The 25,829-nt window shown below is 44.2% G+C and overlaps 1 protein-coding gene across 1 annotated transcript in view; it reads right to left on the reverse strand.

The window, feature by feature from the left end:
- Positions 1-25,829, reverse strand: part of LOC126249315 (basic proline-rich protein-like) — a 94,182-nt gene that overhangs the window by 60,152 nt on the left and 8,201 nt on the right. Inside the window, exon 2 of the mRNA XM_049950968.1 lies at positions 20,290-21,575. Coding sequence (XP_049806925.1) covers positions 20,290-21,575 — 1,286 coding nt within the window. The remainder of the gene's footprint in view (positions 1-20,289; positions 21,576-25,829) is intronic.

The raw sequence follows: 25,829 nt of genomic DNA on the forward strand, positions 1-25,829 counted from the left end.
TCAACCCTGAGGTTGATTTGCAGCAGAGCGCCATTCCTCTCTTCTGTCTGCCTTCCTCTTCGTTTCCACGTATGTGTTACATCCAACGTCATTCATGATCTGTTACATGTATGATATCCTTGGTAGCCCCCGTCGATTCCTTCCCTCAATAGCTCTTTCTGCTATTGTTCCAATGATGTTGTTGTGTCGTAGGATGTTCCCTACAAGTTTGTCTCTTCTTGTTTGGATGTGCCTCCACAGAGATCTGGTTTCCTGTACTCTTCTAAGCACCTCTTCATTTGTTACTTTGTCTCTCCAGCTGATCTTCATCATCCTTCTATAGCACCACATCTCCAGGGCCTCTAGACGTCTTCTCTCTTCTCTTCCAATTGTCCAAGTTTCACATCCGAATAGGGCCACACTCCAAATGAAACCTTTCATGATACGTTTCCTTATTTTCAGACTGATATTGTGGCAGGTGAGTAAGTTCCTTCTCCGATTAAATGTAATTTTGGCCTTTTGTATTCTGCTCGCAATTTCTTTCCGGCTTCTACCATCCCTTGTGATTTTGCTTCCCAGGTAAGTAAATTCCTCTATCACTTCCAGCCCCTCTCTTCCAATTCTCTTTCTCAGAGATTCATATTCTTATCCTGTACTGCATACTTTAGTCTTTTTCTTGTTTATTCTCATTCCGTGCTGATTGCATAGATTTTTTTCCATTGTTCTGAGGACTTCCTCTAGATCTTCTTTTGTCTCCGTGACTATAGCAATGCCATCTGCATAACGTAGCATGTCTATCTTCTGCCCATTAAGTTTGATCCCCACCTCAGTAGTTTCTCGAACTGGGTCTATAGCTTCCTGGATGTAGGCATTGAATATAAGAGGAGAGAGAGGTCACAACCTTGTCTTACCCCTTTTCTAATATTTACTTCTTGTTCCTAGTGACAGTTCCTAATGATTGCCACCTCATTCTTATAGAAACTGAGTATCACAGGGATGTCTTTGTACTTTATTCCTCTTTTCCTCAGCACTCTGAACATCTCTTGCCAGATAACGCTATCAAATGCCTCTTCCATGTCTACAAAGGCAATATAAGTTGGTTTATATTTTTGTAATTGCTTTTCGATAACGAGTCTCAGTGTCAGAATCGCCTCTCTTGTTCCCAATCCCCTTCTGAAACCAAACTGATCTTCACTCAGAATATCCTCCACCTTCTCTTCAGTTATCTTGAGAACTATTTTTATGAGAATTTTTGATGTATGAGATATTAGGCTTACCGTTCACATTTTGTAGCTGCTACCTTCTTTGGTATAGGATGGTGGTGGTGGTTGTTGGGATGTTTAAGGGGGACTAAACGGCGAAGGTCATCAGTCCCCCATGGTATAGGAACAACGATACATTTCTGGAAGTCTGTCGGTATCTCTCCTGTGTTATAGATGGACCTAATAAGTTTAAGCAGCATCATTTTCATGCTGTCACGAGCACTCTTTATTAGTTCGGCAGGGATATCATCAATAACGGTGGCTTTGTTGTGGCCGGCCGCAGTGGCCGAGCGGTTCTAGGCGCTTCAGTCTGGAACGGCGCGATCGCTACGGTCGCAGGTTCGAATCCTGCCTCGGGCATGGATGTGTGTGATGTCCTTAGGTTAGTTAGGTTTAAGTAGTTCTAAGTTCTAGGGGACTGATGACCTCAGATGTTAAGTCCCATAGTGCTCAGAGCCATTTGAACCATTTTGCTTTGTTGTCCCGTAGTTCTTTTAGAGCTTTGTCAGATTCTTCTTGCAGAACGTCATCTCCCTTGTCATCTTCGTCTACCTGCTCTTCTCTTCCTATTACTTCCTCCGAAATAGGTGTTCCGGCGTACAACTATGTATTCTTTCCATCTCTTCACCATGTCTTCACCAAACAGCATTTTCCCCTCTCTATTTTCAATTGCGCCTGGGAGTGTTGTTTTACGTTTGTTAAAAAATTGATTTGCTGTTCTGTAGGCTAAATCAGTTCTTCCGTTTTGCCTATTTTCTTCCACTTCCCTGCACACTTTTTCAAGAAAATTTTCTTTTTGCTTTCCTAGCTTCTCTATTAACTAAATTCCTTAGTCTTCTGTATTCAGCTTTTCCTTGTTCATCAGTTGCATTTTTGTATAATTTTCTGTTTTCTATAAGCTCAATAATATTTACTGTAATCCATTTCCTATTGTTTTTGGTTTCAGTTCTTCCAACAATCTTTTCTGTTGCTTTGCGTATACCAGATTTAATTTGATCCCAGTCTTCATTTACTCTTCATGAGCATAGCGCTTTGCCAGTCCCTCAGTTTTCAGTTTTTGTACTTCCCATTTAAGTTTTACTGGCTTCTTCAAACGTTTGAACCTCAGTGAACTTTTCATCAGGACCAGGTTATGATCACTGCCTTTGTTTGCAGACGGATAGCTTCTGCAATCTTTTATCTACTTCCTAAAACGTGCTTTCACTAGAATGTAATCAAGCTGTTGTCTCGTCAGGTCTCCAGTGGCCTTCCATGTGTGTCTTCTTCGTTTGTGATGTTGGAAAAGTGTGTTTGCAACAACTAATTGGTGCCTCGAGCAGAACTCAATTAGTCGATTTCATCTTTCATTTCTTCTTCCAAGTCCATATTTGCCAACAATTCCTTCCTCCAGTTCTTCACCCACAATCGCGTTCCAGTCCCCAATGGCAATCAGGTTTTCATCTCCCTTAACATTTCTCATCGCATTACTTATTTCTTCGTATATTTCGTCATTGACTGCATCTTCTTCTCTGGATGTTGGCATGTATATTTGTATTATCACAGTGTCCTTTGGTTTAGTTTCAAGTTTTACTAGTATTATTCGAGAGCTATATTGTACATATCCCTTGACACGTGACCCACAGTTTTTCCTCAAATTTATTCCAACTCCTCCCATTCCTGGTCTATCTTGGTCAGTTCCGGTATTCTCCAGGCCAGAAATCACCTGGTTGGGGCCATCTTATCTCCGATATGCCTAGGATATCGATTTCCAGTCGTTCCGTTTCAAGTTTTACATTTTCTAGCTTGCTACACTGAAGCAGTGTTCTCACATTCCAAGTGGCTATGTTAAAATTGGGATTCTTTTCCTTCACGTTGTCTATATCTTTTGCAGTCCCCACCCAGAGATCCGTTTGGGGGACTATTTTATCTCCGGAAAATTTTACAGAAGATACTGACATGGTTTACTGCTGATGCTTGGGATAACCGTATTTCTTTAATGTGGTGGTTTCCCATTGCCTTCCACATCCTATGCCGTTGACTTTCAGCTGGTTCTTCCGCCTTTGGAAATGATTTCTCATTTCCAGGGCAAGAGGGTGCCCTGTCCAGCAAACGCTGGGGTGATGACTTATCCCGGTCATCTCTCGGTCCCTGTCTTCGTTAGCCATCACATGAAGTGACGTTGCCCACTCTCTACCGCGTGGAGGTGAGATCAGGAGTTTCCCTTCATCGGGTCTAGGACCTTAACGGAATTTCCTAGTCCCCTCCAGTACTTTAGAGAGATTCAGAGACTGAATGATGTTTTTCACTTCTTCTTCTGTTGGAGGGTGAGAGTTTGGTTGTCTGGGACTATCTTGATAGATGAAGAAGGTTTTAGGGAACTCACAGTTGAGGAGAGTCTCAAAATATTTGGCCAATATGCGCCAGTTGTCTTTGTCATTGTAGGCTATGTTTCCATCTCGTCCTCTTAAGTGTAAGCTGGATGGGGCATAGCTTCTAAGGTTTCTCTTGAATATTTGGTGAAAGTCTCTAGTGTCATTCTCCTTCAAATCTTCATCTAACTGAGTCAACTGGTCCTGAGTTTACTGACGTTTAACCTGCCTGATGGATTTGGCAGTTAGCTGGCGCTGTTCTGTGAACTTCTCCATAATTGTTTCGGACTTCTGTGAGCTCCATCTTAGCGAAGCTGCTTGTCTCTTTGCGATCGCTTGGTCGCAGATACTTTTCCACCACTCATGTTTCTTCTGTTTCTTTAGTTAACAATTATATTTTTATAGAACCCTCAATCTCATTTTGATATTTCATTTCATTAGATTTACTTGTTAAATTCATTGTAAGGAGAATAAATCCATCATTCCAACATTTACTACACGTTCCTTAAAATTATCTCATTTTAAATCTCTGCATACAAACTCTTGATAAATATGATTTAAATTTGTATCATCTTGTCACATATGTTTGAGCTAAATAAAAACAATCTGTTCCTTAATGTCTTTCTTAAATTGACTTTTACTTAACTGTATTCTGAATTTCATAAATTAAATCATCATATAAAAGGATGAATAATCGTTACATTTATCTAAACAGACAATTTCATCGATACGTAAAAAAGTAGCCGTCTTATTGTGAGTTTGGTTACATCTCTTTACAAGCTCCTGATAATGAGAGTATTTTAAACTTTCTGTCCTACCTAAGATATGCCGATGGAGATGTAATTGTAAGTAATTTCTTTTTTTTTTTTTTTTACAAAGAATTACCTAAATGACTAGCCACTGAAGAAATATTTTCCATAATGAATTAACTTGGGAGGATTGTGTTAGTGCTTGTACAGTTGGAGTTGCTTCTATAACATGCTAAGGGGAAGGCTTGATGTGTAAATTATGAGCGTAAACTGCAGCTTATGAAACGGCCATTGTCTCTGTGGGGTCCTGCCCCTCGTCTCGTATAGGGTGCCTAAAGGATGCTACATTCTCGGACCCCTCCCCCGCCCATCACCAAAGCGACGGGCCGTCGTCGTGTAGGGATAGGGAGTACGACCACGGTGGGGGAGGCCAGAGTGTGTGCGCATCGCCAGGCCAGAAGCTGTGGCTGCAGATGACGCCAAGCTTCCGGCGATACCCCGACATCCCTCCTGCGCTTTGACGGAAACGTCCCCAGGAAAACGATCAGAAGGGTACACGTCCACCTCCTGTTGCCATGAACCAGATGAAGAAGGTGACGACTGCTGCGGTGTTGGCGGGTCCAGCTCCATCGGTAGGAAGAGAATGGGCGGAGGAGACGAAGAAGGATCCGTCTCAATGGGGTCGTTATATGGTGTTGTGATGACACCCTCTGGCAGCTGTTGTGGACGCGCTATCCTCTGGATATGAGAATCTCGGAGAAGAGACATAGGAGGACCGCCATGCACATGACAGTGGCGAATTTGACTGTGATGTCAGAGCTGCATGGCGTCTGGACCTGAAATAAAATACATCCAAGCGCCAAATCGACGGGCGATCTCGCCTAGCGCCCATCGTCTGCTGCCGCTAAAAACCCTGTAAAACACAATATTATGCGGCGCGAAGCCTTCCTTCGGCGCCGGATGCTGAGGAGGGTGGAGCAGTGTCCGGTAGCGGCGGCCGTGAACCAATTCAGCCCTCGATGGTCCATCGTGTGGGTGCGAACGATATGAGGCGAGAAACAGGAGAAACAGTTGCAATGCTTGATCCCTGGTGTGTGCAGAGTGAAGCTGGCCATCTGCTTTTTGAAGTTTCTGACAAAACGTGCAGCTTCGCCGACTGACTGTGGATCGAACGGTGCACTAGTCAGATGCCGTATGCCATTGCATTCACAGAATGTTTGAAATTCAGTTGACGTGAACTGAGGTCTGTTGTCTGACACTATGACTTCAGGTAAACCTTCGAGGCTAAAAGTCGACGACAACATCTAAATTGTGCAACGCGACGTTGTCGAGTTCATTGGCACAGCGAAAGGAAACTTGCTACATGAGTCAACCACAATTAACCAACGAGTGTTCCAAAAAGATCCTGCAAAGTCTATGTGCACACGTTACCATGGCGACTACGAATTAGGCCAAGCAGAGATTTTTTGTGGTGGAGCGGATTCATTTTCCGCACATGCATGACACTGAGACATCATCTGTTCTACACTCCTGGAAATGGAAAAAAGAACACATTGACACCGGTGTGTCAGACCCACCATACTTGCTCCGGACACTGCGAGAGGGCTGTACAAGCAATGATCACACGCACGGCACAGCGGACACACCAGGAACCGCGGTGTTGGCCGTCGAATGGCGCTAGCTGCGCAGCATTTGTGCACCGCCGCCGTCAGTGTCAGCCAGTTTGCCGTGGCATACGGAGCTCCATCGCAGTCTTTAACACTGGTAGCATGCCGCGACAGCGTGGACGTGAGCCGTATGTGCAGTTGACGGACTTTGAGCGAGGGCGTATAGTGGGCATGCGGGAGGCCGGGTGGACGTACCGCCGAATTGCTCAACACGTGGGGCGTGAGGTCTCCACAGTACATCGATGTTGTCGCCAGTGGTCGGCGGAAGGTGCACGTGCCCGTCGACCTGGGACCGGACCGCAGCGACGCACGGATGCACGCCAAGACCGCAGGATCCTACGCAGTGCCGTAGGGGACCGCACCGCCACTTCCCAGCAAATTAGGGACACTGTTGCTCCTGGGGTATCGGCGAGGACCATTCGCAACCGTCTCCATGAAGCTGGGCTACGGTCCCGCACACCGTTAGGCCGTCTTCCGCTCACGCCCCAACATCGTGCAGCCCGCCTCCAGTGGTGTCGCGACAGGCGTGAATGGAGGGACGAATGGAGACGTGTCGTCTTCAGCGATGAGAGTCGCTTCTGCCTTGGTGCCAATGATGGTCGTATGCGTGTTTGGCGCCGTGCAGGTGAGCGCCACAGTCAGGACTGCATACGACCGAGGCACACAGGGCCAACACCCGGCATCATGGTGTGGGGAGCGATCTCCTACACTGGCCGTACACCACTGGTGATCGTCGAGGGGACACTGAATAGTGCACGGTACATCCAAACCGTCATCGAACCCATCGTTCTACCATTCCTAGACCGGCAAGGGAACTTGCTGTTCCAACAGGACAATGCACGTCCGCATGTATCCCGTGCCACCCAACGTGCTCTAGAAGGTGTAAGTCAACTACCCTGGCCAGCAAGATCTCCGGATCTGTCCCCCATTGAGCATGTTTGGGACTGGATGAAGCGTCGTCTCACGCGGTCTGCATGTCCAGCACGAACGCTGGTCCAACTGAGGCGCCAGGTGGAAATGGCATGGCAAGCCGTTCCACAGGACTACATCCAGCATCTCTACGATCGTCTCCATGGGAGAATAGCAGCCTGCATTGCTGCGAAAGGTGGATATACACTGTACTAGTGCCGACATTGTGCATGCTCTGTTGCCTGTGTCTATGTGCCTGTGGTTCTGTCAGTGTGATCATGTGATGTATCTGACCCCAGGAATGTGTCAATAAAGTTTCCCCTTCCTGGGACAATGAATTCACGGTGTTCTTATTTCAATTTCCAGGAGTGTATTTGGGTGTCCATACCCTTCCAAGTACAGTGTCGACGTGCTAACTGTTTCGTATGAACAATGCCCCAGTGTCCTTGGCGAAGTACCTGCAACACTTCTTTTTGCAAAGCTTTAGAGATAACACATGTGACTGACCACTGTCAGTTTGAACAAGAGGCACACCTTTCTGTATAGCGAATCTATGCCGACGTGCAAAGTATCGGCACACTACAGATTTCTATATGCCATCCAAGGAACGAGGCCAAGATGTGCGAATGTATGCTAGCAAAATGTTCGAATCTGAATCAGCTTCCCTGGTCTGTGCAATTTTCCTATAGTTCAGCGGAAAAGCAATTCAGAATATTTATTATCGATGTGACAACAAGATGCAGCAGAAACGTCAAAGTCTGTCAGGGCCAATCGAAAGACATGAAAGTGTGTCCGCATTACCATGTTGAGCTGTCGGACGATACATAATTTCGTACCGGTATTGAAACAACAATAAAGCCCATCTTCGCAATTTTTGGGCAGTTCATACAGGAACAGGCTTAAACGGATGATAAAACGAATGCAATGGCTTGTGATCCGTTACTAAGTAGAATTTTCTGCCATACAAACAGTGGTGGAATTTGGTGACACCAGCCACAATAGCCAAAGCCTCTCAATTTGTGGATAGTTGCACTGAGCTGTCTTTTTCACCAATTCTGTGCGAAAGCACCACACCGATTCTGTAACAGGGAGCATCACCTTGCAGTACAATTGGTTTGTCAGGATCAAAGTAAACTAAGTATCGACCACTGAGCAATGCATCTTTAAGTTTTTGAAAAGCTACTTGGCACTCATCTGTCCGAAGGAAGGGAACATTCTTGCTACGCAAGCGATGCAATGGAGCTGCGATTTGTACAGCATTCGGTATGGACCGAATATAACAGTTCATTTTCCCTAAAACTGACTACAATTCTGTGTTATTGTGAGGAACTGGCAAGTGCCGTATGGCTAACAAATGCGACTGAAGAGGATGTACGTCTTGACTGTTTATGACATGACCAAGGCACCGCGACTCAGGTTTTAAAAGAGTGGCACTTGTCTAGTTTACACTTTAGTCCTGCCTTAGATAAAACAAGAAACAAAGCACGTTAATTTGCAATATGTTCTTCAAGTGTGTGACCTGCTTCTACAGTATCGTCGAAATACTTTGAACAGTTTCGCACTTGTGCAGTCAGCTGTTCCAAATACCGTTAGAAAATGTCGGGTGCGGAAGCACTGCCAAAAGGCCACCGCAAATATTTAAACAAACCGAAATGAGTACGACACACACTTTTTGACATTCTTCATCGAGCGGGATTTGAAGATATGTGTCGCGCAAATAAATTTTTGAAAAGTAGCGTCCAGTGCGTAATTTGTCCATGAGATCCTCTGGGCGTGGCAATGAGTAAGAATCAATCACAGTTTCATGGTTGACTGTAGACTTAAAGTCAACATGGAGGCAAATGCTACCGGAAGGCTTGGGGACATAAACCAGTGGACTTGCCCACTGCCTAGCTGATATGGGTGCAGTAACTCCATTATCTTGTAATTTCCTAAGTTCAGCAGCGACTTTGTCCCGAAATGCGGTGGGAACAGTTCTGGCCCGGCAACATTTCGGCTGAGCATTGTCTTTCAGCGTAACATGTGCAACAAAATTGTTAGCTATGCCTAAACCTTCAGAAAAGAATTCCGTAAATTCTTTTAGCAAGTTGGCTGCACTGCCTTTTCCATTGAAAGCAGACACTGACAACACATTGTACAGAATGCAAAACCAAACAAATCAAAAGAATAAGACCAAAAATGTTCTCACAGTCGCGTGATTGTGGCAATGTAAAGGTCACTATTTGCATATGCGAGCGATACATGGCAGGCAAAGTACATTTTCCAAGAACGGGAATATTTTGTCCATTATAAGCCATCAGTTGCGTGCTAGTTTTAGACAGGCGTGGCAAGCCCAACAGTTCATATGTGTGACGATTGAGCAATTGGACAGAGGCACCCATGTCCAACTGAAATATCACACGTTTCCCACAAATAAGTAAATGAACAAAAAGTTTGTAGGACTTGTGTATCACTGAAGAAACTGCACACTTGCTAGTTTTGCTATGCAAACATACGGATTGCACATGTGCTTTCCTAACACAAGCGTAGCACTGAGCTTTTCAGGAGGGGCAGTCTTGGCGTTTGTGCTGTGAATAACATTGAGGGTAAGACTTAATTCCGTTCACCTGTGTAGCGATCTGCGTACGTGGCATGCAGTGTTGTTTATTCGGCGTGACTAGCTCAAGCCGCCGGTGCGGAATGGGGCGATCGCAAGCAAGGGTTGGGTTGGGTTGTTTGGGGGAAGAGACCAAACTGCGAGGTCATCGGTCTCATCGGATTAGGTAAGGAAGTCGGCCGTGCCCTTTCAAAGGAACCATCCCGGCATTTGCCTGGAGCGATTTAGGGAAATCACGGAAAACCTAAATCAGGATGGCCGGACGCGGGATTGAACCGTCGTCCTCCCGAATGCGAGTCCAGTTTGATAACCACTGCGCCACCTCGCTCGGTTGCAAGCAAGGGACTCAACCTGACAAATGGCTGGCAGCACAAATGTACCAGCCAACAAGGCACCAGAATCGTACTGATCTAGCTTTTGCACTACCTGCTGAAATGAAGGATTGGACTGTTTCAAAATCTGTTCTCTGAGTTTGCCATCAGGTACACTGTACATGATTGCATCACGCAACATAATATCTGAATATAAGGCACCGCAAGCATATTTGAATTTGCAATTGCTTGTCATACCTTGCAAATCTGTTAGCCACTCGCGATAAGTTTGGTCTGACCGTTTTTGCAATTAAAGAATTGATACGTAGCTGCTGCCACATTCACTTGTTGGTCGTAATAGTTATTCAGTGAAGAGATAAATGTTCCATAAGACAGTTCACGTAGAGTGGCGTTAGGAAAGATGTTTTGAATTAACCTCAACACTGCTCTTCCTACCGTAGGTAACAGATGTGGAAGTTTCACAGTACCTGGGACCGAGCGAGGTGGCGCAGTGGTTAGCACACTGGACTCGCATTCGGGAGGACGACGGTTCAATCCCGCGTCCGGCCATCCTGATTTAGGTATTCCGTGATTTCCCTAAATCGCTGCAGGCAAATGCTGGGATGGTTCCTTTGAAAGGGCACGGCCGACTTTCTTCTCCGGCCTTCCCTAATCCGATGAGACCGATGACCTCGCTGTCTGGTCTCCTCCCTCAAAACAACCCCCAACAGTACCTGGTACATTGTGAGTGAGGGTATGGACTTCGAACTAGAACAACCTCTCGAGCCATTTCTCTTCTTGTTCACGAAATTGTCAAAAAGGTGGTATATCAGTAGGTGTTACTGTAGGTTGTGCTCGTTCTGCTGGGTGCGAAGCATTGCACCGTGCTGAGTAGTGCAGACATCTGCTGCATCTAGGACTGAAACATCTGTATTAGGTGTGTGCCATCTAACGCTTGCGGCTGCGGCGCCTGAGCAGGGGGCGGCACAGATGGAGTGGGCATGTTGGAAGACACAAATGCAACAAATAGATAAGGCAATCAATCTAAATAAGGACAAAAGTGAAGAAAATTTCTGCAACGCCCATCAGAAAATAAGAATTAGCAAAAACGACAAGAAACTGTTAAAGCAAATGGGCGCCCCTGCAAAGTAAAGACAAAGGAGAATTAAGACGGCAGCACATAAAAAAAGTCCGTGGCCGTTGGGCACAGGGTTCGGAGGATACTCTTCGCAAAATGTGGGGTCCTGCCCACTGGTCTCGTGTTGGGTGCCTAAAGGATGCGTTCTCAGAATGCTATACAACAAATTTATCAAATTACATTAGCAGTCTTATTTCAATAAAGCAGGTTGCCAATACTTAACTTTGAAATAACAATGGTGTCGCAAGCGATGGGTGACATGCAACATAAATCCGAGTCTTTTGCTATATACAATGTTAATGCAAGTTTGACTCACAGTTTGTGGATCACTTATAACTGTTCGTAGCACTCTCTGCTAGGCCGCGCTAATACTCTGCGAATGCTGTCCCGTTACTGAGCGGCCGAGGCTGTCAGGAGCGGAGCTTATATTCTCTTCTTACAGAGGTCGCTCCTGTCGTGGGACGGTCCTAATCCGTGCACCATTGGCCGACGTCGTTTCAACGCCTTCCCTGGTCTTGCTATCTTCGTCTTCATTCTGGCGCTTGTGGTTACTCCAGAACACTCTCAATCACCGTGTAGCCATTTTTGCTAAGTCTTTGCCATCTCCTCTAAAACGTTTGGTGGATGAAGTAGTAAAAGTCGTGGACTTCATCACATAGAGGCCCCAAAAAGGTTTCGTGTCAAGAAATTGGCTTACAGCACACTGCATTTCTACTACAAAAATAAGTGCGATGTTCGTACACTGAAACGAAACAAACAGAAAAATGCGAGGTAGAAACGGGATTATTTGGACTAGTGTGGATAATATTCAGAGATTTATTAACAAGTTAAAAGTGTGAATACAGAGAATTGAAAGTGGATGGTGTGAGATGTTCCCACATTGGTAGCTCCTTATTGACGGTAATAAGGTTTTGATGGACTTAATTAAAGACTTTAGTACTCTTACAGCAGAATTTCAAAAAATGCTTTGAAGAGAGTGTTGAAGATTTTGACTAGGTTCATGATCTATTTGAGGATTGAAAACGTCTTCCAAATATTATAGGTTTAGGCTTGCAAGGGGATCTGGTGATCTGAAAGCAGGCAAAACATTAACAAAATTTTTTGAAACTTGAATTCAGACATAACACTGATATAAAAATTTTTCGAAGTGCCTTTGTATACATTTTGGTTGTCAGTAAGGAGTGAATATCAGCCTATCTCTGAGATGACAGTTAATGTGTTATTGCCATTTTCAAATACTTATTTTTGTGATCTTCTTCTCGACGTTCGCTGAAATTAAAACATCAGAGAGAGATAGAGCGAGAGAGAGAGACTCAAATTCATCGATGAAGAAACAAGGTTTGCTTTGTCAATGATTTTGCCACAAATCACTTATGTGGAGCTAAGCAGGCTCAAGTATCACATTTAAGTATGAGTAGAGTTATTTACTTTAAATTTCGTATTAGAAATGTCTATTTTCTACTGTGAATTAAAGTTAATAAGCTGTTAATAAATACTTAAGTCTGTTCCTGTTTTGTAAAAATAACAGTAGTAATAATAACTGATTAAGTAACGAAGTAATAATTGATAATTATATCCCGATTCATACAGGGTGTTTCAAAAATGACCGGTATATTTGAAACGGCAATAAAAACTAAACGAGCAGCGATAGAAATACACCGTTTGTTGCAATATGCTTGGGACAACAGTACATTTTCAGGCGGACAAACTTTCGAAATTACAGTAGTTACAATTTTCAACAACAGATGGCGCTGCAAGTGATGTGAAAGATATAGAAGACAACGCAGTCTGTGGGTGCGCCATTCTGTACGTCGTCTTTCTGCTGTAAGCGTGTGCTGTTCACAACTTGCAAGTGTGCTGTAGACAACATGGTTTATTCCTTAGAACAGAGGATTTTTCTGGTGTTGGAATTGGCCGGCCGAAGTGGCCGTGCGGTTAAAGGCGCTGCAGTCTGGAACCGCAAGACCGCTACGGTCGCAGGTTCGAATCCTGCCTTGGGCATGGATGTTTGTGATGTCCTTAGGTTAGTTAGGTTTAACTAGTTCTAAGTTCTAGGGGACTAATGACTTCAGCAGTTGAGTCCCATAGTGCTCAGAGCCATTTGAACCATTTTTTTTTGGTGTTGGAATTCCACCGCCTAGAACACAGTGTTGTTGCAACAAGACGAAGTTTTCAACGGAGGTTTAATGTAACCAAAGGACCGAAAAGCGATACAATAAAGGATCTGTTTGAAAAATTTCAACGGACTGGGAACGTGACGGATGAACGTGCTGGAAAGGTAGGGCGACCGCGTACGGCAACCACAGAGGGCAACGCGCAGCTAGTGCAGCAGGTGATCCAACAGCGGCCTCGGGTTTCCGTTCGCCGTGTTGCAGCTGCGGTCCAAATGACGCCAACGTCCACGTATCGTCTCATGCGCCAGAGTTTACACCTCTATCCATACAAAATTCGAACGCGGCAACCCCTCAGCGCCGCTACCATTGCTGCACGAGAGACATTCGCTAACGATATAGTGCACAGGATAGATGACGGCGATATGCATGTGGGCAGCATTTGGTTTACTGACGAAGCTTATTTTTACCTGGACGGCTTCGCCAATAAACAGAACTGGCGCATATGGGGAACCTAAAAGCCCCATGTTGCAGTCCCATCGTCCCTGCATCCTCAAAATGTACTGGTCTGGGCCGCCATGTCTTCCAAAGGAATCATTGGCCCATTTTTCAGATCCGAAACGATTACTGCATCACGCTATCTGGACATTCTTCGTGAATTTGTGGCGGTACAAACTGCCTTAGACGACACTGCGAACACCTCGTGGTTTATGCAAGATGATGCCCGGCCACATCGCACGGCCGACGTCTTTAATTTCCTGAATGAATATTTCGATGATCGTGTGATTGCTTTGGGCTATCCGAAACATACAGGAGGCGGCGTGGATTGGCCTCCCTATTCGCCAGACATGAACCCCTGTGACTTCTTTCTGTGGGGACACTTGAAAGACCAGGTGTACCGCCAGAATCCAGAAACAATTGAACAGCTGAAGCAGTACATCTCATCTGCATGTGAAGCCATTCCGCCAGAGACGTTGTCAAAGGTTTCGGGTAATTTCATTCAGAGACTACGCCATATTATTGCTACGCATGGTGGATATGTGGAAAATATCGTACTATAGAGTTTCCCAGACCGCAGCGCCATCTGTTGTTGAAAAATGTAACTACTGTAATTTCTAAAGTTTGTCTGCCTGAAAATGTACTGTTGTCCCAAGCATATTGCAACAAACGGTGTATTTCTATCGCTGCTCGTTTAGTTTTTATTGCCGTTTCAAATATACCGGTCATTTTTGAAACACCCTGTATGATGTTGAGGGGGCAGGCATTTTGGAGTGCCATGGTGAGTCTAGACCTGCCTGCATGCATCAAGACTAGTAAACGGTTGCGGATCATTGGTCCAGAGTGGCTTCGTTTATGGCTTGCATCCTCAGTATCTCGATGGATTAGTAGATTTGTTCTATTCAATATCTTCCTGTACTTGTTCGTGAGAGCGTTTACACATCGTAGTTGAAGGGGTAGAATGTGGTTTAGTACTGATAGTCATTCCGTAGGTGAGGACTTAATAAGACAAACAATCATTCACATGGCGTTGTTTAGCTGTTCGTCAGTTTTTTGTGCATGTGTGTTGTTTAGACAGAGTGGACACAATGTTCAGTGGTTGAGAAGGCAATAATCTGTGCAGAGGGTCGGTGCCGATGCTCTCCAGTTTGTACTACACAGCTCTACGACATTGTTGTTTCTTGTTTTCAAGTTTTCGTCTGTTTTTGTTATTTGATCTCTGAAAGATAGAGTACTGTCTAGTGTTGCCGCAGGTGTTTTACAATGAGTGTGTAGTCCTTTCAAACTGTAAGTTTTTCACTTCTTTATTCCTATCTTTTTCTTGAAAATACTGTCTTCAGGAACTAAGAGTCAAAGAAATAATAATAATAAGTTGCAAAGATAATTAAATTAGTTACAGGAAATTCAGGGTATTAAATAAAAATGTGAGTAATTTAGAGGTAAATAACAGAAAGATAAGAAAGGATAGATAAGGTGGCTGTTCGTTATCACAATGATAAGAAGGGAAATCTTCGAAACTGCAGTAAGTTTTTGCCTTTTGAATTGACTTTATATGTTGTTCATGAAATTTAACTGTACGTCAACGGCTAGTTTTCTAAATTGCTCACTTAGTTACAGTTTTAAAGTGGCCATAAGACAGCAGTAACTGATCATCGTTTACAGACTATTACAAAATACGTCTTGAAGATAATTATTATAGTAGTTATTGCTATCAGTTCTTCATGAGGCTTGTTAGGAAGGAACATTTAGTTATATATTTCTGGGCAGCATTTGCTTTATTCACAAGTTTCTTAGTAGCTGTCCCTGTGTGTATTTCTATCTGTAATAATATTTTAATTATTAATGTACTTTTGTAGCTACGTTTGTTTTATGTGTGACCTTGACTTAGTGTTTGTCTGCTCAATCTTCTGTTTCTGTATCGCTGTATGATGTTTCATTTTCTCTACCATTATCTCTATCATTACTGCTGTCATTTAGTGTCATGGTTGTGTTTAGTCTAGGTGTGGCTCTATACGACTACACAAAGATCTTCCAGAAATGTAGTTCTAAAAGCTCCTGATACCTATAGTAGCACACCATTCTACCTGTGCCTCGCAGCAGTTATGTTTGTTGCCAGATGGAATTTATGTGTCCATGTGCTTGCCGCAAAGCATATAATGAACTCAGTGGTATATTCTCATTTGTGATAGTGCAAGTATAATCTGTAGTATTTACTCTTGCCAGTTTTTGTTGTAACGTCCTTAAAGGGTGAACTGGAGACTGATGACTCTAGGCCTTTAGTCTCCTTAAACCTGTAATCAGCAGCAGTAGCATCAACAGCTTGAAGGAGACTCCTTCGTCAATTTTAGTACCTACTTACCTTGTCGACTGTTGTTTCTGTTTAATTGTTTCATTAATGTCTTTCTAATGAGTCTTCCATTAAGCAGGATATAAAGTGTTTCTTTTGCAGCAGTCGTTAGCTTATTTTGTGTACACCAGTTGTTCATCTGTTGCGGTATATCACAGGCTTTTTCCTCAGATTGTGCTCTGGAGTTTGCCGAGAGATTATAGCCAGCAGATCGTCGGCATATGCCGCGATTCCTTCGGCTCTGTGAAGGCTTTCTGCGAAGTATATCGTAAAGTTATATTGCCAGATCTCAAAGGATGACCCACAGAGCGAGTCTTGTGAGTGTTCCTTAGGGGATCTTTTGACCACTTTCTGACTGCCTGTTCGTCTCTCAGCAACCCTGTTTCTATATCCTGTAGGCTGCAGTAAAAGGTAGCCAGCAACCCCAGCTCCCTAAGGGTATGTTTAAGCTGCCACCTCGCTGCTGCCCCGCATTGTCCGGCAATGATGAATCACACCCACTGCATTTTACCGGTCCATTTAACCTGCACCATCACTGCTAGCTACAATCCTCAGGAGGCGATGATATCAATCTGGCTTGTGTTTCGAGCTGTGACTATCGCCATATGTCCTGAAGCTTCAGCCATGATTGGATCCAGCATTACCACGTTTGACGCTCTTAGCACCCCGCTGAGTGCGTGGACAGCAGCTCGGTAATTTCTCCTGGTGGACAGCGAGCAGCGAGGCTGCAGCATAAATGCAACAACGCCACTGGCTACCAGCGAGGTGCGATGTGGCAATAGGGAGCGGTGATTTGGCAGCAATGAGGATGCAGCATAAGTATACCCTAGACACAGTCACGAATATTACAGGCTAACAGAGGTTGTCAAAGGTGCCTGTTGTGTCTGTCATTTAGACTATAACATTTTTCCAGTCTGTGTTTTCCACTGCGCGAACGGCTTTGTTTATTGTATTGTCAGTTGACTTTTTTTCCCGAATTTCATGTTGCTACAAGCTAAGTCCCATTAGTTACTTGTACGAATGCTGTCCATCAAACAGAACTCATTTCTTGACCGTAACGAGTGTGCTCAGTAAACAAATTTGCCATTATGATTTTATCTGGTTAGATCTTCCTCAGCAGATTTCTTGTGCCATTTTCCACGCTGTGGTTAATCTAACCAGCCATAGGGCTTAGTTTAGGCTCTCAGTTAGAATGTAGTAATGAGCAGTATGATATGTTGTGGGACCTCCACGTGAATACCATCGGGGTCCCAAGTGATAGTTTCTGTTCCCTAGTCAGTTTCTGGTTTTGATTGCTGAATGGTTTGTGCCTGTAGATATGTCTTTTGATCGTCATCAGGTTGGAGTTTTTTCAGTATGTATTCTGCCCTGCCTCTACACCCATGCATTCGCGTGGCATCATCTTGTCTCAGCGTTGACAAGATCTGTTAGGTTTGATTTTTTTCCTTTTAAATATTGTAAGACAATCCCAATATGTTTTCATGTAATTGTGTTTGTGTAAAGTTGTTCCTTTGTTGTTTATTTTAAAAAATGGCTGTTCTTTATCTGTTTCTCGTCTGTTTGTATGTGTGTTGGCTTGCTTGCCTTTCTCTGACAATCTCTGCTCGTTAGTAGTATTTTGTAGTTCGTCTGATTTTGCTTTCTTACGTCTGCGAGCTTGTGTAGCCAAGGGACTTCTGATTGTTGTTGTTATTTATTGTTTGTGAGTGGTAGTTCTGTGTTTTGTGCAGTCTGTATCATACTAATGTATTGATTCTGTAGTCGATGCTTCCTGTTACGACTTTCAGAGGATGACTGGATATGATTTTTCGCAGTCTGCCCTCGTCTACATTAAGGAGTAAGAGTCTCTCACTAGATATGTCATCTGCTAGATATGTCATCTGCTATAATGCAGCTGCGTTATTATTGAAAATACATTATGGTCACACTGTACTAGGGATAAACTGAATGAACAGACAGGCCTGGTATTCAGCAAGATTGAGGTCCCAATGCCCAACTGGTTATACTGATTTAGGTTCGCTATGGCTTCCCGAAATTACTTCAGGCAAATGGTACGATGGACCCTCCTATAACGCCATTCTTGTCAGTCAAGATCTGCTAGCATGCAGCTGTCTATATATATGAACTAAGTTAGATTTGTTGTTCATAAATTTTATACCATGACATGTCTAGTATCCTTCTAGAAGTCAGCCATAGATAAATAATACTACTAGTACTGCTGTTACTCCATACCTGCAAAACCTATGTTTCCTTATGCCATTTACGACTGGATATCTGCCCCACCGAAATAACACAACTCCTTCCAAATATTCACAAACCATACACTTCTCATCACCTTCCGAATAAGTCTACTCTATTCCACTCGAATCCTGCAAGAACATATCGACTCTGTTCTCAAACACTAAACCTCTTTGAATTTCCAACACTTACCACCAACTAGATACACTACTGGCCATTAAAATTGCTACACCAAGAAGAAATGCAGATGATAAACGGGTATTCATTGGACAAATATATTATACTGGAACTGACACATGATTACATTTTCACGCAATTTCGGTACATAGATCCTGAGAAATCAGTACCCAGAACAACCACCTCTGGCCGTAATGACGGCCTTGATACGCCTGGGCGTTGAGTCAAACAGAGCTTGGATGGCGTGTACAGGTACAGCTGCCAATGCAGCTTCAACACGATACCACAGTTCATCAAGACTAGTGACTGGCGTATTGTGACGCGCAAGTTGCTCGGCCACCATTGACCAGACGTTTTCAATTGGTGAGAGATCTGGAGAATGTGCTGGTCAGGGCAGCAGTCGAACATTTTCTGTATCCAGAAAAGGCCGCGCAGGACCTGCAACATGCAGTCGTGCATTATCCTGCTGAAATGTAGGGTTTCGCAGAGATCGAATGAAGGGTAGAGCCACGGGTCGTAGCACATCTGAAATGTAGCGTTCACTGTTCAAAGTGCCGTAAATGCGAACAAAATGTGACCGAGACGTGTAACCAACGGCACCCCATACCATCATGCCGGGTGATACGCCAGTATGGCGATGACAAATACACGCTTCCAATGTGCGTTCACCACGATGTCGCCAAACACGGATGCGACCATCGTGATGCTGTAAACAGAACCAGGATGCATCCGAAAAAATAACGTTTTGCCATTCGTGCACCCAAGTTCGTCGTTGCGTACACCATAGCAGGCGCTCCTGTCTGTGATGCAGCGTCAAGGGTAACTGCAGCCATGGTCTCCGAGCTGATAGTCCATGCTGCTGCAAACGTCGTCAAACTGTTCGTGCAGATGATTGTTCTCTTGCAAACGTCCCCATCTGTTGACTCAGGTATCGCGACGTGGTTGCATGATCCGTTACAGCGATGCGGATAAAATGCCTGTCATCTCTACTGCTAGTGATACGAGGCCGTTGGGATCCAGCACGGCGTTCCGTATTACCCTCCTGAACCCACCGATTCCATATTCTGCTAACAGTCATTGGACCTCGACCAACCCAAGCAGCAATGTCGTGATACGATAAACCGCAATCGCGATAGGCTACAATCCGACCTTTATCAGTCGGAAACGCGATGGTACGCATTTCTCCTCCTTACTCGAGGCATCACAACAACGTTTCACCAGGCAACGCCGGCCAACTGCTGTTTGTGTATGAGAAATCGGTTGGAAACTTTCTACATGTCAGCACGTTGTAAGTGTCGCCACCGTCGCCAACCTTGTGTGAATGCTCTGAAAAGCTAATCACTTCCATATCACAACATTTTCTTCCTGTCGGTTATATTTCACGTCTGTAGCACATCATCTTCGTGGTGTAGCAATTTTAATCTCCAGTAGCGTATTAACAAGAATAACCTCTGATTATCAACCTACATACACTGTGCTTACACTCCTACATTTCTGATCCCCTTTTCTGTCTTACCACAAAATTCTCCCAAAGCTCTATCCTTCCTTCAATGTATAAAAGGATACTCCTTTTACTCTCAGTGCCAAATCTTACCTTCTCCCAACTTTTCTTCTCTCCTATGCAACCATTTCCCCATATTGTCCATTCCACATCTTTTGCAACACACTCCATTACTACCTTTTGCTTATTCTATTCATTTTAGTCTAGTGAAAACAAGTGCTTCATTTTTGCTGTAAACTATACCTTCAGTTGTTATGTTGTAGAAGAATGCAATTGGTGACTTATCCAATTTATTTTACAAATATCCTTTTAAAAATTAACGAAATATTTAATCATTTTACCATTTAAATACTTTTTGAAACAAAGCTGCAAAATATTATAAAGACTTTCAGCTAATGAGCAGGACTGTAATGCTGATACTCTACCCTTCCCCCTTAGCAATAAATAGACAAACTTACCTCTAATTTGTATATTTTTACAGGGAAGCTAGTTCCACTGGACAAGAAACATCCGCCTGAAGAAGGTGGTCCAGGACATGGTACATGTGAATGTGAGGTTCCAGGAGGAGATGGAGGTGGAGGTGGAGTTGGAGGTGGAGGTGCAGGTGGAGTTGGTGGTGGAGTTGGAGGTGGAGTTGGAGGTGGAGGTGGAGTTGGTGGTGGAGTTGGAGGTGGAGTTGGAGGTGGAGTTGGAGGTGGAGGTGGAGGTGGAGTTGGAGGTGGAGGTGGAGTTGGTGGTGGAGTTGGAGGTGGAGGTGGAGTTGGTGGTGGAGTTGGAGGTGGAGTTGGAGGTGGAGTTGGAGGTGGAGGTGGAGGTGGAGTTGGAGGTGGAGGTGGAGTTGGTGGTGGAGTTGGAGGTGGAGGTGGAGTTGGTGGTGGAGTTGGAGGTGGAGTTGGAGGTGGAGTTGGAGGTGGAGGTGGAGGTGGAGTTGGAGGTGGAGGTGGAGTTGGTGGTGGAGTTGGAGGTGGAGGTGGAGTTGGTGGTGGAGTTGGAGGTGGAGTTGGAGGTGGAGTTGGAGGTGGTGGTGGTGGAGGTGGAGGTGGAGGTGGAGGTGGAGGTGGAGGTGGAGGTGGAGTTGGAGGTGGAGGTGGAGGTGGAGGTGGAGTTGGAGGTGGAGGTGGAGGTGGTTGGGGATCTGGAGGTGGAGGTGGATGGGGAGGTGGAGGTGGTGGTGGAGTTGGAGGTGGTGGTGGAGGTGGAGGTGGAGGGGGAGTTGCAGGAGGAGGTGGTTGGGGAGGTGGAGGTGGAGGTATAGTTGGAGGTGGAGGTGGATTTGGAGGTGGAGGCGGAGGTGGAGGAGGTGTTGGAGGTACTGGTGGAGTTGGAGGTGTAGGTGGAGATGGAGGTGGAGTAGGAGGTGGGGCTGGAGGTGGAGGGGGAGTTGTAGGTGGAGGTGTAGGTGGCATTGTGGGTGGAAGTGAAGATTCATTTGGAGATGGAGGTGTGGGTGGCGGAGATAGTGGAGGTGGAGGTGGAGGTGGAGGTGCAAATGGAGGTGGGGGTGGCGGTGGAGGTGGAGGGGGAGGTGGAGGGGGAGGTGGAGGGGGAGGTGGAGGTGGTGGAGGTGGAGGTGGAGTTGGAGGTGGAGGTGGAGGTGGTTGGGTACATGCAGGTGGAGGTGGAGGTGGAGGTGGAGGTGGAGGTGGAGGTGGAGGAGGAGGTGGAGGAGGAGGGGGAGGGGGATGGGGAGGGGGAGGGGGAGGTAGTTGGGGAGGTGGAGGTGGAGGATGGGGCCCACCTAGATCTGGAGAAAGGCATGACAATTCCACATGACGTGTGAATACCAGGAAAACTGAATGGCCATTGGGATGGCAAATGTACACACAAAGTTTTAATGTATAAATGTGGATATAACAACTAGTCACTGTTTACTTATGTACTTCATATCCTACAAGAAATTGTTCCCAACTAAACACACTTTATTAGATCAGCATCAGCATGAATTGTAACATTTCATTGTTTAGTGATAAAAATTCATGAATTGTAATGTATTTTGCATCACACGATTTTACCAGTATCTTGTACACAGTATTATTATTGTTTCATTGCATGTACTGTACGTGGACGAATCCTCTGCACAAACAACAATATGAATTTTTGAAGATATACACTTACATAATCTATATCCAACAGTGTGATGTTTTCATCAGTTACTGAGCTGTTTTATACCACTATAAAATGAAACGTTTTGTGCCTTATGTCACTCTCAGAAATAAAAACTACTGTTATTAAAAAACTGTAGCGTAAGTGATATATTCCTGCTGAAAACGTAAGTTCTACGACTGAAAATCCCTATTACAGATTTGACTTATAGCATGTAAACCGGTGTACACTTTTTGTTATCCATGAACACAACGAATACCGACTTCGCTCTGAAGGTTATACTTACAGCGGATAAAGAAATTTTTACTTTCCATTATTTCTGAACAACAAAATACCTACCTCTCTATGAAGGGTATCAATCTGCAGCTGGTGAAACAATATTTTCAGTTATTAACTGCATGGTTATATCACACTTATCCACTAGCCAAGTTTTTAGCACTTTGCAATCAGAAACTGGTAAAAAAAGTCCAGCAAAATTCTGCAAGATGTTTGGTAAGACATATGGACTAACATTTAACATTTTCTCCTCACTTTGACACGAGATTTATAAAAAACTATTTTAATTTCAAACCTCTTTATTATTTACTAAGCAACCGATCAGATCTATTAACGTGCTGACTTAATATTTCTGTATTAAAGTTAAAATTGTAATTAGGTGCTACACTATGTATTCTAAGCTTCATATAAAATGAAATTATGGCCTTTACTAGATACATAATGTAACTTTCTGGGAATTTTTGTTTAACGATTGTTGTGTGTATACCCAATAATTATATAATATTCGATCTGCATCCTTACAAACCATAGTACGCTCCTATTAACCAGACACTTACCACCACAATGGCGTCCAGCTGAAGGTTCAAAATATCCCGCAACTGCAGTGTCCTTGGATAATCTTGTTCTTTTTACAAGATCTTTGATCTGGTGCTGAAGTCCTGCTTGGTTTGAGAAATTATAGAGTTCGATTGGCAGCTCACTCCACTTGTTCCCCCTAGCCGGCCGCGGTGGTCTCATGGTTCTAGGCGCGCAGTCCGGAACCGTGCGACTGCTACGGTCGCAGGTTCGAATCCTGCCTCGGGCATGGATGTGTGTGATGTCCTTAGGTTAGTTAGGTTTAAGTAGTTCTAAGTTCTAGGGGACTGATAACCACAGCAGTTGAGTCCCATAGTGCTCAGAGCCATTTGAACCACTTGTTCCCCAATGGAGATGGTCAACAGGGTGTTCTTCGTCTGATACTGTGTTGAGCTTTGTAATGGAATGCACAGTTACAGTCAAAGGGGAGCCGAATTTTAAATACAAAATCACACTGAAGAGACTATAAGAAAATAAATCCGCACCCGCAAACGCCAATTAAGAGGGGCCATGTTAGTGGTACTGTACCACACACAGAGTGTAAAGTGTCTGCTCAGTTTAAATTTCTATTACTAGCGCAAGTACATCCTAAGATGCACTGAATTTAAAAAAACTACTCTCTATCATAGACAAACCTTTGACCCATATTCATTATATTAATTAACAAACGCAACTGAGTACAACATGTTAGATGAAAGTTATCTGACCAGTCATACTTGCTTTAACACTGCAACGGAAAATAGCATGCAAAGCGATTACGAGTACAGGTTGTGACTCAGGAACGACGGCATATAGAAGTATGGGTCTGGCTGTGAGTATGCACAGATATCCAAAGAGGTTAAGGCGACCGCTCACGTAAAGGGGGAAATCCGGTATTGGCCCGGCATAAATTTTCATTATCATTATTCCATTATACAGTTGACTGTTGTTAGTATTCGTAACTGCAAATACATTTCATGTAAATAGTGAATGTGTTTTAATAACACTACTTCCGAAGAATCTGGGCACTTATTAGTGAAGATTAATACGGCATGTGTCAATCCTTCACGTTTATGTCAACTTCAGCTCTGCTTGGGATACTTTCAATGAGGTGTTTGTATGTCTGTGGGGAATTGCACCTCATTCTTCCTCAAGAGTACAAACAAGAGAAGGTAGTGAAGTCGGGTTCTGGGATCTGGAGCGAAGTCGATGTTTCAGATTGTCTCAAATGTATTCCATTAGGTTCAAGTCGGAACTCAAGGCAGGCCCTTCCGTTTCAGGATTGCTACTGTCCACAAAGCATTGCCTCATAGATGCTGTTTTAGGACAGGAAGCATTGTCATGCTGATTCAACCATTCTCTTCAAACTGTTCCTGTACTTTACACAGAACACATTGCTCTAAGATTTGTGAATCTCCTTGTGCATTTAGAGTATTATTAAGCGCTGTAGGGGCAACACACCCCAACCACGAAAAACAGTCCCATACAGTAACACCATGCCTTCTGTACTTCACTGTTGGCGTTACACATGATGGCAGGTAACATCATCCAGGCATACAGCGAACTCAAATCCAGCCATTCGATTGTCATAGGGTATTACGTCATATATCACCCTAAATCACTCTTTTCCAGTCATCCACAGTCCAGTCACCTATTTACATTCCCTAAAACGTGACCTAGCGTCGACTACAGAAATGTATGGCTCACGGCCGGCCGCTGTAACCGAGCGGTTCTAAGCGCTTCAGTCCGGAACCACTCGACTGCTACGGTCGCAAGTTCGAATCCTGCCTCGGGCATGGATGTGTGTGATGTCCTTAGGTTAGTTAGGTTTCAGTAGTTCTACGTTCTAGGGGACTGATGACCTCAGATGTTAAGTCCCATAGTGCTCAGGGCCATTTGAGCCATTTGTGGCTCACGAGGTGCTGCTCCCAAGGCACAGTCACTATGCTAGCTGGACTGCTAGTACCACGGTGGAAGCCAGGATTTCTTCTGCTAATTTCATGTGATATTCTACAACCACCCTGCGAAGTATGTGACAGTCTCTCTGGTCTTGATTTAGTTGTGGCTGTTCCTCCGCATTTCCACTTCACAATAACATCACTAATAGGCGATTTGGGCAGCTTTAGAAGTGCTTAAATGCCCCTGATATGTTGCTTGTCTGATGTTCAATGGCTTGTCCATGTTCGAAGTCACTCAGCTCTCCTGACCGACCCATACTACTGTTACAGCTTCTATATTGACAATAAATTACTTCAAGAGATATTTTCTACTCGTCGAACCACATTTCGTGACATCTGGTGCTCAGTTCCATGTTATATGAGCGTTCCTGAATACGGTTGATAAGACAGCATATAGCCGGTCACTGTGTTGTGAGGATGTTACCCCATACTTTTAATTAGAACAGTCAGATATGGAACATTGAACACAAACATTTTATAGCATAAAGTGTAGAGCCTTTCAAGTTGTACCAACGTCACAGCCACCTTACTTACAGAAATATGGGTTATGTAAGTAGGTTGTAAGTGCTGGTATGGATCATGATCCATTTACGAGTATAACCTGCTTCTTATCTAGTGTCACATTACACACTTGGGCGACTAATATTACAGGTCTCTCACCACTCCACTGCTCCCCAGAAAATCACTGGGATTTGATCTAAGGGAATCCCATCTCAGTCCCCTCCTCCCCCTCTCCTCCTCCATTCTCCTGCTCCCAGAACTAATGAGATTCAAGCACCCCTTCCCCATCTTCATCTATTGTAACTGGGACACTTGAGTGGGTGGGGTATACTCTAGAGCTGGACAGCCTTGGGCAAGGATCAGGCTGTGTCTCTTTGTTAACAACAGACTACGTTAACCGATATCACCCAAGGCCTATTGGTAAATAACAATTTAATATTATGTCATTCGAGGCACCAGCACAGACCACACGCAGGAAGATATGCATGTACTCTCATTCTTGCATATTTTACACAATTTTACGTATTTTTCCATAGCTTCCACAATTTTTCGTATTTTCCACAATTTAAGTCTTTTTCAAAATGTTATGTGTTTTATTTAATAAC

Source organism: Schistocerca nitens, chromosome 3, assembly GCF_023898315.1.
Source record: "Schistocerca nitens isolate TAMUIC-IGC-003100 chromosome 3, iqSchNite1.1, whole genome shotgun sequence".
NCBI lineage: Eukaryota > Metazoa > Arthropoda > Insecta > Orthoptera > Acrididae > Schistocerca > Schistocerca nitens.